We start from the raw sequence: 18,695 nt of genomic DNA, 5'->3' as shown, positions 1-18,695 counted from the left end.
ATTGTGTTGGAATTTTCCTGCTTGGCATCTGTCCTGCTCTGTAAAGTGTTTTGAGACTTTAAAGCTGTAACTTTTAAAATTTAAAAATAATGAAATGAAACAATTGACATAAAGTGTCAGTTTTATTCCTAGTAATAGGGAAAAATACCAGTGTTCACTCGTAATCCAGCTTGTTCTTTGTGGTAGTAGAGATTTCAGAGCGCCTCAACTTTTTTGTCTTTACAAAATAATGGGACCTCTGAGAATTTATAAGTTAGTGAATTAGGTGAAGTGAATTGAAAGTGTGGGGGGAATTTGCAGTGAGCGGTTAATAACCCAGGCATTCCTTAGTCTTTTAAGAAATATAGTGTGGCAGGTTTTTTAGGGCTGTTAGATTGCACAGTCAAGACTTTTTTTTTTTTTTTTTTTAAATTTTTTTTTTTAAACGTTTATTTATTTGTGGGACAGAGAGAGACAGAGCATGAACGGGGGAGGGGCAGAGAGAGAGGGAGACTCAGAATCGGAAACAGGCTCCAGGCTCTGAGCCATCAGCCCAGAGCCCGACGCGGGGCTCGAACTCACGGACCGCGAGATCGTGACCTGGCTGAAGTCGGACGCTCAACCGACTGCGCCACCCAGGCGCCCCTAGACTTTTATTTGATGCATTTGTCCCTAAACTGTTAGAATCAATCTAGAGCTATCTATTTTTGGGAGGACAGCTAATTGTAGTGGTACTATATGATGGTTGGTACATTTTAAAAAACCTACTGATTGATCTTTTTGTGTTAGGTGTACTTAAAACCTTTAATTTAAAGGCTTTAATGAAGCCATACAGTATTTCGATGTGTGAAATATTACCACAAAGCCTGTTACCTTTTCTCCCTACTTCAAGTAGATCATTTTTGACAAATTTACTGACTGGAAAATTCCTACAGTTTGAATAGTTATATTAAAAAAAAATTAAAGTTGTTTTTTTTTTTTTTTTTTTTTTTTTTTTTAAACAGTTGGTTCACCCTATTGTCTGCATCTTCGAGTTAAGTTTTATTCCTCAGAACCAAATAATCTTCGTGAAGAGCTAACCCGGTAAGACTACTCTCTAGAGTTGTACAGGGGTAAAGTAGTTTTGGTCAGCTAGCTAAAGGTGTTGGAAGATTGTCTTTATAATTCTTTACAGTTTATAGACCACTAATGAAATGGATCTCTTATCCCTGGTAATAAGACCTGTTAGACAATAGAATTTCATTTTGGGACAGTGTTTTTAAGTGTAGAATTTTTCCCTTTATCAGTTTTCAAAATAAAGAGTTGGTTCCCTAGCATTCTTTAAGGTAACTACTGAGTTCCTTTTTTAAATTATCATCAACTCATGGATTTTACTTATTTATGTATGTATGTATGTTTAGTTTGGGGAGTGAGTGTGAGCAGGGGAAGGGCAAAGAGAGAGGGACAGAGGATTTGAAGCAGGCTCCGTGCCGACAGCAGTGAGCCCGATGCGAGTCTTGAATTCACTAATCATGACCTGAGCTGAAGTCAGATGCTTGGCTGACAGAGCCACACAGGTGCCCCTCAACTCATGGATTTTAAACAAGATTGCTGTGTTTGAATATGTTGCCATATTATATTTATTCATGCTATGTTTGTTGGTGTTCAAAATGATCTCTCTTCGGCCACTGGGAGTTTATTCATGTTGGCTCCTAATATTCTTTACCTATTGAAATACCGCTCACTGACTGATGAAAAATAATAAATCCTGATTTGGTTTGAATAGTTTTAAACAAACTTTAAGCAGGTTATATACAATTATTTGTATTTTGTCCTGCCTCCTTCATATTTATTGATTGATTTTACATGGTAAATGCATGATTCATTCACACATACTATTTATTAAGTAAAAATTGAATTGCTGAGTCCCTTTAGAAGGGTTTTCTTCTCTTGCACCCTCTACCAGCGAGATTATAGCTAATCTCCATAGTTACATATATGCCTGTGTCCTTTCACATCCAGGTGGTTTGTGTTGTGAGAGTAATGTAAACTTAGATCACAGAGCTCATTCTCCATAATTTGCTTAAAACCTTTAATCTTAAGGTGGTTGTACTGTACTCAGTTATCTTATGGACATGCTGCCATCCTCCTGATGGCTTATTGGCCCCAATTTTTTTTCATATTTTTTTTCTTTTATAGATTCTATTGCAGGTAAAATTCTGTAATTAAAAATGTTTCTTCTCACATTAGAAGGGTAGGATTATTTTTCATAGTAGATTATTCTGTTTAGTTAAATTTGTGCCTTTTGTTTTTCTTAGGTATTTATTTGTTCTTCAGTTAAAACAAGATATTCTCAGTGGAAAGTGAGTATTAGTTATTTAAGGTAAACCACATTTTATTAAGTAGTTGAAAATGATTTTGAAAAATAAGTTCATAATTATGAAAAAAGAATGGTCAACATAAAGTAGGTATTATTTGCATTTATCTTAAAATGAACCTTGGAAAGTTGACTTGTCTAACAAATTTGTGTTTCGGTCTCAGATTAGAGTGTCCCTTTGATACAGCAGTTCAGCTGGCAGCTTATAATCTGCAAGGTAAGCAATTCTTATGTTGACTGTTAAGAATAAAGCATAATTCTTTTCTGTGTGTTTTTAGTTAAGAATTTCAAAAGATTCAAAATGATGGGTAAGAAAAGTAACACCACTGTTAACTTGTATCAATATCCAACCTTATTACTTTACTTTGTTTAAAGAACATGGCCTTCTTTTTCTTCCCTTTCACTTCATTTGCTCCCTTTCTATCTGTAACTTCTTTTCAAGCAAAATTGCTGTTGACTTGATAATTCAATAAATATTATAAGGGGACTCTCAGCTTTTTTTTTTTTTTTAACTTGAAAAGAATGCAGGGAGATAAGAGATTTTTGCAGTTGTATTTTTGCTTTCTTTAGTTTGATTCTTTTTTTTTTTTTTAAGTCTTGTTTATTTTGAGGGGGAGAGAGAGAGCAAGAGAGTGAGTGAAGGAGGGACAAAGAGAGCGAGAAAGAGAGAAACTCAAGCAGGCTCCTTACTGTCAGTGCACAGCCCAACTCAGGCTTGATGTCAAGAAGTAGGAGATCATTACATGAGCTAAAAATCAAGAGTCGGATGCTTAACCGACTGAGCCACCCAGGCACTCCTCTTTAGTTTTATTCTTAAAAATGAATCCATGAAAGAAATACTTAGAGCATATTTAAAAGTTCCTGATGGTTAAAGTATTTTCCAATAAATGAAATTAATGAAAAAACTTATAATTTTGTACCTTATTGTACTGACGAAATACTGTTAAGTTTAGGTATTTTTTTTCTGAAAAATTGACATTTTAAGAAAACTGTAATTTCAGTCCTCATTCACAAAATGGAAAGAAATCTGTTCTATTGGAGTATCTAGATGCTTAACCATCTGACTGTATCTTGGACGCTTAACCATCTGAGCCACCCAGGCACCCCTAAATGTTTATTGTTTGATTCATGCATTGTGGCTCTATTTTGTTATCTCTTAACCCTCCTTATCACATTTTTTTTTCCTAAGTAAAAGTTCTTTCCTACTTTCTCCTTCATCCACAGCACCATTATTTGCATGATTCCGCCACACTTCTGGTCATGTTGTGCATCTCTGTGTCCCGTGTCTAATATTTTGCCAAATCCGAAGTCTTAAGGTCCTTAGAATAAATTTGCTGAAGTACAGTCCATCTTCATAAAATGAGCTCTGTGTTTCTTGTTTATGATTTTATATTTTATCAGAATAATTTTTGTTACTAGCTTTTTTCATACTCTCAATTCAGTTTTTCCTTGACATTTTAATATATATCCTGAACAACACTAGGTAGAAGATTTGGTTTGGTGCTTCTTAAAAATGTGACCTAAAACAGAAAAAAAAATACCCATTATCCAGACAAAAGAGTAATTTCTTCAGCAACAAATTGGGCATGATAATATTTTCCAAGGTTGTTGAGAAAATAGATGACAATATATCTGTAATATGTCAAGTGTGTAGAGTCTGTATTCAATAAATAATGAGTTGTTCCCATTTTTATTAGTATCTCAAGATCTCTGTATTTTTTTCTCTATACAAGTGGATTTTTTTAATAAAAATGAACTATTTTAATTTTTAAATGAGTAAGATGTTCTTTAAAAGGGAAATGTCTAAAGTAAAGAAAATATTAGAATCATTTTCCCTTCTTCCCCAAACCTATATTTCAGAGCTAACCATAGATGGGCACATGATTATTTGTGCCCCGCCCAAGTGTTTTCCTACTGCTTCCCTTCCCCAGATACTTTTTACTAATATTTTTTTCAGTTATTTCTTTAGGATTATCTATTTACAATTCCAGGAGGACGGAGCCTGTATCTTGTAGTGGTATATGATGTCATGTTCTCTGCATATTAGTTTTTTTTTTTTTTTTCTAATATTTATTTTTGAGAGAAAGAGTGCAAGCTGGGGAGGGGCAAAGAGAGAGGGAGACACAGAATCTGAAGCAGGCTCTGGTCTCCGAGCTGTCAGCATAGAGCCTCACGTGGGGCTCAAACCCACAAATCATGAGATCGTGACCTGAGCCGAAGTCAGATGCTTAACTGACTGAGTCATCCAGGTGCCCCTCTGCATATTGGATTCTTAATAGATGCTGGCTAAATGTTTTTTTTAAAGGTTGCTAAATATTTTTGTTTATTCATTATAAGGTCAAAAGGTGTTTCTCTAAGGAAGTCTACAAAGAGGTTTTCAAAAGCTAAACATTATAACATATGAAATAAATGAACAGAAACACATATATTTGAAAATATACCACCAACCACAAGTATATCATTGTGCGTATAGATGTTGGTTGACACGTTGTAAATCTAAGCTAGATTTATTTTGGGGAATGATCTGGGTGTTATGAATTACTATAGTTTAAGAAAGAACGTTTCTAATCTTAGCAGATTTTATTAATGAATTCTGAAGAAAGATTCAGCAGGATATAAACTTAATTAACAAAATATAACTTTGTGCAACTTATGTTTGTAGCTGAACTTGGTGACTATGATCTTGCTGAGCATAGTCCTGAACTTGTGTCTGAGTTCAGGTTCGTGCCCATTCAGACTGAAGAGATGGAGCTGGCTATTTTTGAGAAGTGGAAGGAATACAGGTACTTGGCTTTGCCCACACTTTTCTTTAACATCACTGCAGTGATTTTGTATGTTTTCTTCTATTACCGTCCTTGGTATAGAATTTACATTTATTATTATTAAAAATTACTATTTTTTAAATTTCAGAGGTCAGACACCAGCACAAGCTGAAACCAATTATCTGAATAAAGCCAAATGGTTAGAAATGTATGGGGTTGATATGCATGTGGTCAAGGTAAGAACTGTGTTGTGATGATTTTTAAAAAGTTTATTCCTTCAAGATTGAAGGTAACTATGACTTTTTTCAAAATGAAGGAGGGCATGGAGATGGTATAGTATAGCACTGGGTACTTTGGATGTGTTATAAAGGTTGAGATTAAATATGAAAATCTCACATAAAGTTACAGTATAAGAAAGAAGAGAAACAACCAAAATCTCCAAAAAGCTGTATCTGTGTTTTTAAGGTGTTACTATGTTTTTTAGATTTTTAAACCACTTTTTATTCTTATTAAGTGTAATATTCATGTAACATTCATGTCATCTGGCATCACATAAGCTGAGTAGGCTATTTAAAAATTAAAATAATTCAGGAAGCAAAGTTGAAAATTTATAGCTTGAGAAGACTTTGATAAGCTGTAATACAGCTTGTATAATGATTTAACTTATTTCTAGTTTAAAAAGTTAAAATTTTCCAGAAAGACAGTTTTTTTAAAGTTTGTTTATTTGTTTATTTATTTTGAGAGAGAGCTAGTGTGTGTGAGTGCACATGCGTGTGGGGAGGGGCAGCAAGAGAGGGAGAGAGAATCTCAAACAGGCTCTGTGCTGTCAGCGCAGAACCGAACATGGGGCTTGATCTCCTAAACCATGAGATCATGACCTGAGCCAAAGTCAAGAGTCAGACGTTCAACTCACTGAGCCACCCAGGCGCCCCTAGAAAGGTAGTCTTTTTAAAAATGGTGATTTAAGTGGTGAATAGACTATAGGCAGAATCTGCAAAGAGCTTTCTTTGTCGTGGAAGTACACCTGTGTATTTTCAGTGATGACCTACCTTAAGACTATGGTGTTAGCCAAAGCATAAGAGACTCTTAAAAACTGAGAACAAACTGAGGGTTGATGGGGGTGGGAGGGAGGGGAGGGTGGGTGATGGGTATTGAGGAGGACACCTTTTGGGATGAGCACTGGGTGTTGTATGGAAACCAATTTCACAATAAATTTCATATATTGAAGAAAAAAAAAGACTATGGTGTTAACGGTGAACTAAATGTATGCATGAATTTTCCTGAGAATGTTATTTTGGATATTTCTATTTGTTGAAAATATTTTGCATATTAATAGTAGCCTGTATATAGTTAATATAATTCGATGTGAAAATAAACTTTTGTGTGAAAATGTGATATCTGTCTTATGCAAATAAAGTTAACATGTTTTGCTTTCCTTAAATTAGGCTAGAGATGGAAATGACTATAGCTTGGGACTGACCCCAACAGGAGTCCTTGTTTTTGAAGGAGAGACCAAAATTGGCCTATTTTTTTGGTAAGCAGAGTTAATATTACAGATACTTACAGGTTTTTATTGTTGTTGTTTTTTTTTTTTTTTTTTAATGAGTAAAAACATTTCTTTCAAGTTAATACATAAAATAGAGTTTGGAGATCAAATAATTCTGAAAAGATAATAAAAATCACCTGTCTCCTGTCATACTCCTTACCCATTCTTAGTCCCATCCCCCAGGGGTAATTTTTAAAACTCTTCCATCCATTTTTCCATTAGTTTCAAGGTATGTCAATATACATCTCTTGATACATATTTTTTATTTCTACATGTACTAAATGTTCACATGGACACTCTCATGTCGTATAGTTATTACATCACTACTTTTAGAACTTCTTGTTCCACAGTCATATTACCCCATATTCCCTGGTGTGTAAGAGGAAAATATTTACCCCTCCTTTTAAGCTGTGCTTCTCTTTTTAGTCCCAACCTAACTCATAGTTGAAAATTGTATTTGCATTTCCTATCAAGGAATAGATTTTACTTGGATTTCATAGCCATAGTAAAGTTCTTCACATCTTGCCTGGTTTGTTCTAAAAGTGGAAAATCAGGAAATAGTGTTCATATTGTTATCCCTGTATCTGAAATGGTGGAGAACTTCACACTGTACTGGTGTTATATACATGAGTTAAAGGGCCTCTATGTTGTTTACTTCTTCACAGCATGCCAGGATGGTTAGCTCAAAGCCCACCAGCACCAAAGTCAATTTCTTATATATCCAGTTACTTTAAATATAGCCCAATAAGTTTATTTTTAATCATTTAGAGCCTTCCTGCTTTGCATGTCCCCCTATAAACTATATCTGCCATCAGCTGGTCATAGATGTGACAAATCCTGTAGCTATAAAAGACACCAAACTGCTACTGCCCTTCGGAACTCTCTGACCTAGAGACTTCCCGCTTGCTGCTGAATGCCATTGCATAGAAACCCAAGCCCCCTCTCTGATTCCCTTCTCTCCTACAAGTTCCCTTGCTGTCTCCCCTGCTTTGGGGGTAGCTTTGTGCAGTCATCTCTGGAGGATCTCCTGTTGTCAAGGGCTTCCTTTTCATGCAACCCTGTCCAAACAGGTGTTTACCTGTCAGTAAAGTTTGTTGTACAATAGAGCTAGGTCATGATCCTTTCTTTCTGATCAGTCTGGAAATACTTGAACTCACAACTGGAATTACATTTTCTTTCTGTATAGGTTTTTGTTTTTCCTGGAGTTTTTGGCTTCCCCCTCAGTTTCTTACACCCCACGCAGTGCTTTAAATTACCTGCCTTTGTCTTATCCTTACGTTCTTTCAGATCCTCAGGGTTGCATTAAATGATTTTTCTGTTCCCGTTGAAATTGTCTGCTCTCCAGACTGCTCTCTACAGCTTTCATCTGTTTTTTCAGCTAGGATCCTGTGTCTTCGTCCCATATTTTCCTTTCTTTTGTTTTTTCTGATCTGTATCCTCAGGTAACTAACTGCCTAAGAAAAGCAGGGTATAGGAGCTAAATTGTTTGAATCCTTGGATGCCTTAAAATGGTTTATTCTTCTCTTATGCTTTCTTGGTAGTTGGGCTGAGAATAGAATTTTAGGTTTGAACATTATTTTCCCTCAAAAAGTTGAAGATAGATTTCATTTATTTTGGAATTCAGGTATCCATGCTAGGGACTTTCTGAGAGACTTGAGTGGAATACCTTCACAGTTGTCCCTTGATAGGTGAAGGAGCTTTGGGGTATTTATTTATCCAGTCTTTGAGTGTTAATTCTCTGACACTTCCAGCTTGCCCTGTGGGCAGATGGAACATACTTCATGGCCAGAGAATGCTGTAGCTGGAGAGTTGAAGAAAGCATCTTTTGTACCACTTCTTAAGGTTGTTGTGAGGATCTGTTGAATTAATACGTAGTACACCTAGAAGGTTACCTGACACTTGATAGGCCTTATGTAAGTATTTGTTACACTTAAGTGCTAGTTCTTCCCCTCCTGCTCCACCTATTGTGCTTAGTTACTTACTATTTTAGTACAACTCTTGTAAAAACGTTATGTTTTACAATTGTATTTTGTATAAGTTATATTTAAAAACTAGCGAGAATGAGAGTTTCATTGTTTTGACATTCACAGTTTGCAGAAGTGCAAAGTTCACATGTGGTAGGTTGTTGAGGATTTCAGTACAGGTGGGTGATAGAGTTGGAAAAGGGGCCATAAAGTGAGGTTTAAAAAAACCTTTTTTCTTTTCTTTTTTTAAAGATGTACTTCCTCAAACAAATTGATACAGAAAATAAAGTTGCAGGTCTTAATCAAAAATTTGTTTTCATGTATGCCTTTTAGAAAACCTTTATAGTCTTTCTGTATCCAGTTCCTATGCTGCTGCTCTACACTAGGCCTGGGGAATCTCTTGTACCATAGCTGGGAACCTATAAAGTACTAAATGGATTTCTTCATTTTCTTTTTTTTTTGTAACATTTTTACTGTCTGATATTTGTGCCCCATCAGTTTTGTTAGAGATCCTGCTTTTGAAATGTTTTTTTTCTGTTATCCTAATTATTTTTTTAGATTAGAGGCTTTGTTGGTGGGCAGTACAGGTAAAGAGGGTAAACACCCTCTTAATCAATTTACAGTTCAGCTGTTAGATGATTGATATACTGGAAATAACAGCAAAAATTTTCTTTTAATTTAGAGGACATTTATTTGAAATCTGGCTTTTGTTCTAATATTGTTATAGGCCCAAGATAACCAGGTTGGATTTTAAGAAGAATAAATTAACCCTGGTGGTTGTAGAAGATGATGATCAGGTACGAATTGTATTGCATTATTTATTTAACAATGACTATGTTATGTGGTAACTCAAGTCTAATTTTTCTTTTCTTTTCTTTTCTTTTCTTTTCTTTTCTTTTCTTTTCTTTTCTTTTCTTTTCTTTTCTTTTCTTGAGAGAGAGGGAGAATGTGCATGCAAGCTGGAGAGGGGCAGAGAGAGAGAGGGATAGAGAGAGAGTCCCAGGCAGGCTCCATGCCCAGCACAGAGCCCAATGCCAGGCTTGATCTCACAACCGTGAGGTCATGGCCTGAGCCGAAATCAAGAGTTGGACACTTAACTGACTGAGCCGCCCAGGCACTCCTATTACTCTTTTATAAGGGTTTCCAAACTCATATTCTTTAATAAAATCTTCTCAATTAAGGCTTACTTTTTTTTTTTTTTTTTTTTTTCCGGTTAACTCTAGTTTCCGCTTGATAAACACAACAGGAATGTGTCTCAGATGCATTATGCTAGGTGAAAAAAGCCAGACTCAGAAAATTATGACTTGTATGATTTCATTTATAGGATGATCTGGGGAGGGCAATCCTATAATAATGGAACAGATCACTGTTTGGGATTAGGGAGAATGAGGAGGCTTGACTACAAAGAAACAGCAAAGGGAATTTAGGGGAATGAGATATCTTTTCTATAACCAGATTTTGGTGGTAGTTCCTAGACTCCATGCCATTTGTCATAACTCACAGAATCATGAATGAACTAAAAAAAAATAATAACTTTATTCCTTGCAAAGAAATAAATTGAAAAACATATATACATATAGATGGATATAGATAAAAGAAAGTTCAGCAATTGTATGCACAATGATGTGTGAGAAGGACTACTTAGCAAAACCTAAAAGAAGATTTGGAAAATTAGACGAAACAGTGATATTACTAAGTTTTATTACTAAGACAATGCAAAGGATTGCCCTTTCACCCAGCTTAGAAGGAAATTATAGAGGCAACAGAGCATTTTAAAAAGAAATCTATTGAGGGGGCATCTGGGTGGTTCAGTCAGTTAAGCATCTGACTTTGGCTCAGATCATGATCTCATAGCTCATGAGTTTGAGCCCCCAGTTGGGCTCTGTGCTGACAGCTCAGAACCTCGAGCCTGCTTTGGATTCTCCCCCTCTCTCTGCCTCTCCCCTGCTCATGCTTTGTCTTTCTCTCTCTCTCAAAAATAAACATTAAACAAAAAATTAAAAAAAAAAAAAGAAATCTATTGGGGTGCCTGGGTGCATTGGTTAAGTGTCTGACTTTAGCTCAGGTCACGACCTCATGGTTTGTGAGTTCAAGCCCTGCGTCGAGCTCTGTGCCGACAGCTCAGAACCTGGAGCCTGCTTCGGATTCTGTATCTCCCTCTCTCTCTGCCCCTCCCCCACTTGCACTCTGTTGTCTCTGTCTCTCTCTCTCGAAAATAAAAATTAAAAAAAAATTAAATCTGATGGCACAGAGGATGATCATTGTATCATCAACAAATTAGTTAACAATGAGTCAGAAGCTGCAGATTTCATATGTAAAAACTTATTTTACGATTTTCCTTTTTATGTAAGCACATATGAGATTGCATGATATTTGTATCGAAATCCAAAGGCATTTTTTTCAGGAAGAATAAAATACAATTCTTTGTGATAAGGAAATATGGTCATAATTTAATTGGTGACACTTGTTCTTATTTGGGCCATAAAATGCACATTTTACAATTGATGGCATTTTAAATTAGATCTTATATAGTATTACCTTCTTGGATATCTTTTTGAAGGTATTTTACACACACACATGTTCAAATATGTGTATCTGTTCTTTTTTATACAGAAGTTGCCATGCCTTTAGACTGTGTACTAACCCTTTTTAAACTTTACATTATAACTTTTGGAATATTTTCCATATCTGTATGTAGAATGCTTCTTTGTTCTTAAATTAAAAAGCAAACTAAACTGCATAGTATTCTGTGTGGATGTACCCTAAATTATTTAATATATTCTCAACATTTATTCACTATATATGCATGAATTTGTACATCGGCAAATATCTGTAAGATAGTTTCCTGGAGGTGGATTTGCTGGTTCAAATGGTTATGTGCACTTGTCCTAGATAACAGAGATCCTATGAAGGATCAAACCTGTTTCTTCAGAGGGAGTTGTCACATTTTTATCTGAAAGGTAAAAAATGGAATTTCACTGTAGGTTTAATTTGTATTTGTGTTTTTATGGGTGATATTGAACATCTTTTCATATATTTTGTTATTTATATTTCCTTTTCTCCAAACTCTCTATTCATACCCTTTGCCCATTTTGTCATTGGGCCTTTTTTCTTACTGGTTTGTTTTGCCCTTTTTCATAGAAATTGTAAATACTGTATCTAATAGTTGTTCATCTTTTAATGTTATTTATTGTGATTTTTGCCACATGCTTTAAAAAAATTTAAATAGGCAAATTTATCAGTCTTTCATGGATTATGGAAGGGTTTTTCCTCCTTTGAGGTTATATGTTTCTCCATGGTTTTTTCTATGTGTATTTTTTGTTCGTCAATTTCGCTGAAGTATAATATACATTCAGATAAGTGCAAAAACAAGTGGGCAGCTTGTTGGATTTTCACCAACACCTGTATGACCAGCACCTAGTTGGGGACATAGAATACTACTAGAATTATACACTCTTGTGCCTCCCACCAGGTATAGTCCTCCAAAGGTATTTTCTTGTTCTTCTGACTTTACCACCATACACTGGTTTTTGTTTATATCTTAAACTCAATCTGAACGAAACCTGACTGTTCTCTTTGTGTCTGACTTCTTTTTATTTATATTTGTGAGCCTCGCCCTCTTGCAGCTGGTTGCTATAGTAGGCTCGTTCTTACTGTTACGTAGTATTCCTTTTTTTTTTAAACGTTTATTTATTATTGAGAGACAGAGAGAGATAGAGCATGAGCATGGGAGGGGCAGAGAGAGGAGGAGACGCAGAATCTGAAGCAGGTTCCAGGCTCTGAGCTGTCAAAACAGAGCCCAGTGGGGCTCGAACCCACAAACCGTGAGACCATGAGCTGAGCCAAAGTCGGACGCCCAACCGACTGAGCCACCCAGGCACCCCAGTAATATTCCTTTTTACGTATAGACTGCACTTATTTATCCATCCTGTTGTTGATGGACTGTTGAGTTGTTTTAGTTTTCACTATTAAAAGTGCTGGTCTGAAGAGTAGGGTATGCATGTGTTTGGTTTTAGTGGATACTGCCAAACTGTTTTCAAAAGTGTTGATACACATTTGCATTCCCACCTACAATGTAAGAGAGTTCCATTTGTTCTTTTTTGGCTAATGTTTGGTATTTTTCCTTGTAGCCATTCTGTTCATAGAATGGTTTTGTGGTTTTCACTTGCATTCCCCTGATCACTATTTGTTTAGTGCTTATTTATATATTTAATATTTAAGTATTCTTTTTTATGAAGTGGTTGTTCAAGTCTTTTGCTTATTTTTCTCTTGGGTCATGTGTTCTTTTTCCTCATTGAAGTTCTTATGTATTGTGGACATCAGTTCTTTGCAGATCTGTGTGTTGTAAGTATCTTCTTGGCTTGCCTTGACTCCTTTAATAGTATGTTTTGGGTAGAGTGTTTCAATTTTAATGTAATAGAGTTTATAACTATTTTCCTTTGTGGTCAGTACTTTCTGTGTCTTCAAATTTAGGAATCTTTGCCTATATCAAGGTCATGAAATAACTACATATAGATTGTCATTTTAAAATATAGTTTAATTTGTAAAATATTCGAAGTGTACTGCAGAGTTGTATCAGAAAACCTGATACCCATTTTACTCATCTAGTAACATTTTTGGCATAACCATAACCGTGTATTCAGAGATATCTGGGTGGCTCATTCGGTTAAGCGTCTGACTCTTCATTTCAGCTCAGGTCATGATTTCATGGTTTGTTAGTTTGAGCCCGCATCAGGGTTCTTTCTCTCCCTCTCTCTCTCTCTGCCCCTCCCCGCGCGCGCGCACGCTCTCTCTCTCTCTCTCTCTCTCTCTCTTTCTCTCTCTCTCTGCCCCTCCCCCACTTGTGCTCTTTCTAAAAATAAATAAACTTAAAAAAAAATAACTGCGTTCAGTACAGTGAGGTATAATCCTCTAGCTAGCCATCATTCTTGAGGGTGTCATTCTCATACTTCCTTTTTCCAAATATAAATACATCATAATACATGGTGGAATTGTTTTTGAAATTTACAGAAATCATATATATATATATATTTTTTTTTTGGCAGTTTCCTTAGTTTACCTAAATAGGTGTAGCCATGTAGATATCAGTTCATTCATTTTAACCTATATATGGTATTTTATAATGTGAATAAACAATTGTGCATTTATTCATCTTTTATTCATTTATCTTTTTTTTAATTTATTAAAAAATTTTTTTTTCAACGTTTTTTTTTTTTTTTTTTTTTTTTTTTTTTCTGGGACAGAGAGAGACAGAGCATGAACGGGGGAGGGGCAGAGAGAGAGGGAGACACAGAATCGGAAACAGGCTCCAGGCTCTGAGCCATCAGCCCAGAGCCCGACGCGGGGCTCGAACCCACAGACCGCGAGATCGTGACCTGGCTGAAGTCGGACGCTTAACCGACTGCGCCACCCAGGCGCCCCTAAAAAATTTTTTTTAATGTTTATTATTTTGAGAGAGAAAAAGACAGAGTGTGAGCAGGAGAGGGGCAGAGAGAGAATGAGACACAGAATCTGAAGCAGGCTCCAGGCTCTGAGCTGTCAGCACAGAGCCCAACGTGGGGCTCGAACTCACAGACCTTGAGATCATGACCTGAGCCAAAGTTGGACACTTAACCAACTGAGCCACCCAGGCACCCCTCATTTATCTTTTTGTATCATTTTTAATGTTATTTACTGATAATTTGTTTTGGACATTTAGTGTTTTATTGCAATACTTACTATTATAAATGAGATTGTGAAGAAAATCTTTGGATATACATTTTGGTGTTAAGAAAATCTTTCTCCCTAAACAGATGGTGAAGCTTAATTGTTACAACCAGGTCCTGGAGCACAAATAGTTAGGTTCTGATTTCTTCTTTGTGACCTTGGGCTTTATTTCTTGAGCTTCAATTCCCTATCTATGAAATGAAGCTAATGATAATATCTGTTCATTGAATTAATCCATGTGAAATCCTTAAAAAGTGCCTATGAATGTTAATTATTACTTGGATTCCCAGGAATATGGTTACTGTGACAAAGAATGTGCACCGTTTTTTCTTTTTTTTTTTTTAACATTTTTATTTATTTTTGAGAGACAGAAACAGAAGCAAGAGTGGGGGAGGGGTAGAGAGAGAGGGAGACACAGAATCTGAAGCAGGCTCCAGGCTCTGAGTTGTCAGCACAGAGCCCGACACAAGGCTTGAACCCACCAACTGTCAGATCATGACCTGAGCCGAAGTCGAATGCCTAACTGACTAAGCCACCCAGGTGCCCCAAGAATATGCACCTTTTTAAGTCTGTTGATATATATTGCCACATCTTGTATGATCCTTTACATGATAATTATATATTTATCCCAAAGTATGGCAAATAAAGCCTCATTTTTATGTTTCTCTAAGAAATGAGATCATGTAAGTAGAGATGACCCTCTTAGGAATAATTTTATATTGGCTGTGAAAGTGGACAGCTTGATTTCAACTCTGCCTTTTTATGTAGATAGCTATAGAGAATGTCTTAGTTTCCGGGAGCAAACTAGATGCTTTATTATTCTGTTCTTGGTATTGCTGTGATTGTATTTATAGCTGAGTAACAAGGGACAGAAAGGACTGTTTAACCTAATAATTACCTCTCTTTACATCCTTTTTTTTTTTTTTTTCCAGGGCAAAGAGCAGGAGCATACATTTGTCTTTAGATTGGATCATCCAAAAGCGTGCAAACATTTATGGAAATGTGCTGTGGAACATCATGCCTTCTTTCGCCTCCGAGGCCCAGTCCAAAAGAGTTCTCATCGATCGGGATTTATTCGACTAGGATCACGATTTAGATATAGGTGAATGTCAATATCTGCTTTCATAATTTTCATATGAAAGAATATCTGTTCTTTCATAAAGCAAAAAGTTTAGGCTGACCTCTCATTTTACAGATGTAGAAACCAAGGCATAGAAACAAAGTGGTTTCCAATGTTTTCCACTGGCCAGATTAAAAGACAAAGTAGTATTGTTATGGGTTGTAATTTCATTTTTCTTAAAGTTTATTTTTATTTATTTTGAGAGCTACAGAGAGCAAACAGGGGAGGGACAGAGAGGGGGAGAGACAGAATCCTAAGCAGGCTCCATGCTGACAGCGTGGTTGTAGTTTCTTGAATAGCCAATAAAACATTGTAATGATATAATGGATTCTGTATCCCTCTTGACATTTACTTTATATATTAATCGTCCATTTAAATTCATACAATAAGAGTTTTTAAAGAGTCTCCATCCATTAGCTGAATACCATATAGAAAAAGGTATTGTGCGCTGAGTGGGAAATGCATCTGAGTAACATTTCTGGTCCTTTATAAAAATGAAGTTATTTTTATAGACTCCTTGTGTGTTGGTCATAAATTAGAAATGTTTTGGTTTACCTGAGAGTAGATCATTAGGAGTTTTCAGCATGTCATGAGAGTCACTGTGATTTAAAGTAGGAATGGATACTATTCCATATTGTTGATAGTTGATTGTGTGGGTGGGATTCATGTAAGTAGAGCTCTATTCTACCTATATTAAAAGTGAGGAGGCATTTTCTTAACAGAATTTAAATGCAAATCAAAGAGAATGGGAAAATAGTTGTAAATATTTCTGGAAAATTATCTGAAAAATGTATCACAATTAGAATAAATAACAAAATCTTGAGTTAATTGCATATTTTGCACGAGGTAAATGAATAAGGATGGGAAAAGAGTTGCATAAGAGTACAGATATTCCAAACTTACTCAGTATATTCTTAGTTATATGCATGTTTAAGAAAAAAAAAATATAATTTGTACGTTGCGTATTTCGCACAAGCCTAAAGAGTAGAAGAATGATGTGGTAAAGACAGACATCAAGCCTGTTCGTCGTAGTTCCTTCAGGATGAAGCTCAGGCGGGTTCTTTTAAGGACAGTCTTAATATAGACTTTTTCTCATGTGTATCTGATTACTGTAGGCCTCAAATTCTCTTATTCTTGTTAATATGCCTCATTTATTTTAGTGGGAAAACTGAGTATCAGACCACAAAAACCAATAAAGCAAGAAGATCAACATCCTTTGAAAGAAGACCCAGCAAACGATATTCTCGACGAACTCTACAAATGAAAGGTGAGATGCAGTCCTGTTTCAAAGGACAGTTCTTCCTTGACAGTCCGTTGTGTGCTGGTATTGTTTACTTGAAAGGAAGTTATCTGAACCTTAAGCTTATTCCAGTCAACTAAAGTTCCCTTGTTAATTAACTTTGGTTATGACAGAATCAATATAAGAAAATGGAAAAATTGCTTATGTTGTTGCTGAGATTAAACTTTGTGTTAATCCCAGTTCAGACACTATTTTGAATTTGTGTTCAGTTTTTGTTTGTGCTATTTTAGTTCTGTAGATTAACACCTTCCCTTCCCTTTTTGACTTCCTGATTTTTGCATTCGTAATAATCTCTCAGGGCGCCTGGTGGCTCAGTCAGTTAAGCATCTTTTTTTTGTTGTTGTTTATTTATTTTGAGAGAGAGCACGCATACAAGGGAAGGACAGAGGGAGGGGGTGAGAATCCCAGGCCAGCTCTGTGCTGTCAGCTCACAGCCTGATGCTGGGCTCAATGCTGGGCTCGATCTCACAAACCCTGAGATCATGACCTGAGCATAAATCAAGAGTCAGATGCTTAACTGACTGAGATAACCAGGCACCCCAAGCATCCGACTCTTGGTCTCAGTTCAGGTCTTGATCTGAGTCTTGTGTTCAAGCCTGAGTTGGGCTCGATGCTGGGTGTGGAGTTTACTTAAAAAAAAAAAAAAAAACAACAAAAAAACAAAAACTCTCAAATGTCTTTAGGAACTTTAAAAAAAAACCACTGGTTTACGATGAATACATTTTAAGTAAAAATTATGCCAAGGGGCATCTGGGTGGCTCAGTTGATTGAGCGTCCAACTCTTTGATTTCAGCTCAGGTCATGATCTCATGTTTGTGGGTTTGATCCCCAAGTCCAGCTCTGGACCGGCAGTGCAGAACCTGCTTGAGATTCTCTCTTCTTTTCTCTCAGCCCCTCCCCGACTTGTGCACATGCACGTGCATGTGCTCCCTCTCTCTCGCTCTCAAAATAAACTTAAAAAATGTTATTTCATATAACATTATAATAAGATTTTGTTAAAAAGTGTTTAAATTTATTGTACATTTAATTTATGTAATAAAAAGCTTGATTTTAAACTAAAACTTGTGTTTGGTTTTGAATCTGAGTTTATATCAAAATACAGATTGAATTTTAAGTATATCTGATGTTAGGGTCATCCCAGTTGTCCAGTAACATGATCTGATGTTTGACTTAAAAAACTGATTTATATTCATAAGTTTTGTGGCTATAAATCAAATAATATATAGCTATTAATGAGACCATTTTAGTTTGTGATGGTTTAAAACCCTGAGTCACCTCTCATGTTCTATTTTGTTGTCACATAACTCACTCTAGGAGGCTTGCAGGTGGTTCTGTTTTAAAAGAAGATGGTATTTATTTTATTGCTTTATTTTTAAAATGGAAATAATTGTCACTATTGATTTTAGTGATGTGAATCCTAGAACATTTTATCAAAGGAAGGTTTTTAAATCTATAGTTGGGAAACATGGCTTGAAAAAACAGTCCTGGGTGCCTGTGTGATTAAGCATCTGACTCTTGGTTTCAGCTCGGGTCATGATCTCACAGTTCATGGGTTCAGGCCCTGAGTTGGGCTCCTCACTGATGGTGGGGAGCCTGCTAGGGATTCTCTTTCTCACTCTCTTTCTGCTCCGCTCCTGCTTACTCCCTCTCTCTCTCTCTCAAAATAAATAAACAAACCTGAAACAACCAGTCCAGATTTACTTTTATGAATAGTGAAGCAGCTTACCATATAAGAGGAAACTAATGGGATGTTTTCTTTTCTTTTTCTTTTTTTCCCCATGTCAGCAAGTACAGCAAAACCTGAAGAATTCAGGTGAGTAGTGTCTTACAACTTAGGAACATGTTTTAGAATTCATGTAGTTGCTGTCATTAATTAAACAAATACTTGTTGAAGACCTGTCAACGTATTAAGTTGTTCCTTAGCATTGGGAATATAGCAGGGAACAGATGTAATGCCAGATA

General features: G+C 36.0%; 1 protein-coding gene across 7 annotated transcripts in view; it reads left to right on the top strand.

The window, feature by feature from the left end:
• The window catches only part of EPB41L5 (erythrocyte membrane protein band 4.1 like 5), a 147,500-nt gene that overhangs the window by 45,125 nt on the left and 83,680 nt on the right, over window positions 1–18,695 (top strand). For all 7 annotated transcript variants that reach the window (XM_086718396.1, XM_086718395.1, XM_086718392.1 and 4 more), the window contains exons 5-14: window positions 984–1,062; window positions 2,277–2,321; window positions 2,500–2,552; window positions 4,998–5,118; window positions 5,246–5,333; window positions 6,543–6,631; window positions 9,335–9,404; window positions 15,246–15,415; window positions 16,594–16,700; window positions 18,519–18,546. In XM_086718396.1, coding sequence (XP_086574522.1) covers window positions 984–1,062; window positions 2,277–2,321; window positions 2,500–2,552; window positions 4,998–5,118; window positions 5,246–5,333; window positions 6,543–6,631; window positions 9,335–9,404; window positions 15,246–15,415; window positions 16,594–16,700; window positions 18,519–18,546 — 850 coding nt within the window. The remainder of the gene's footprint in view (window positions 1–983; window positions 1,063–2,276; window positions 2,322–2,499; window positions 2,553–4,997; window positions 5,119–5,245; window positions 5,334–6,542; window positions 6,632–9,334; window positions 9,405–15,245; window positions 15,416–16,593; window positions 16,701–18,518; window positions 18,547–18,695) is intronic.

Source organism: Puma concolor, chromosome C1, assembly GCF_028749965.1.
Source record: "Puma concolor isolate L17-30 chromosome C1, mPumCon1.1.hap2, whole genome shotgun sequence".
NCBI lineage: Eukaryota > Metazoa > Chordata > Mammalia > Carnivora > Felidae > Puma > Puma concolor.
This window is presented reverse-complemented; position numbering and strand designations above follow the sequence as displayed.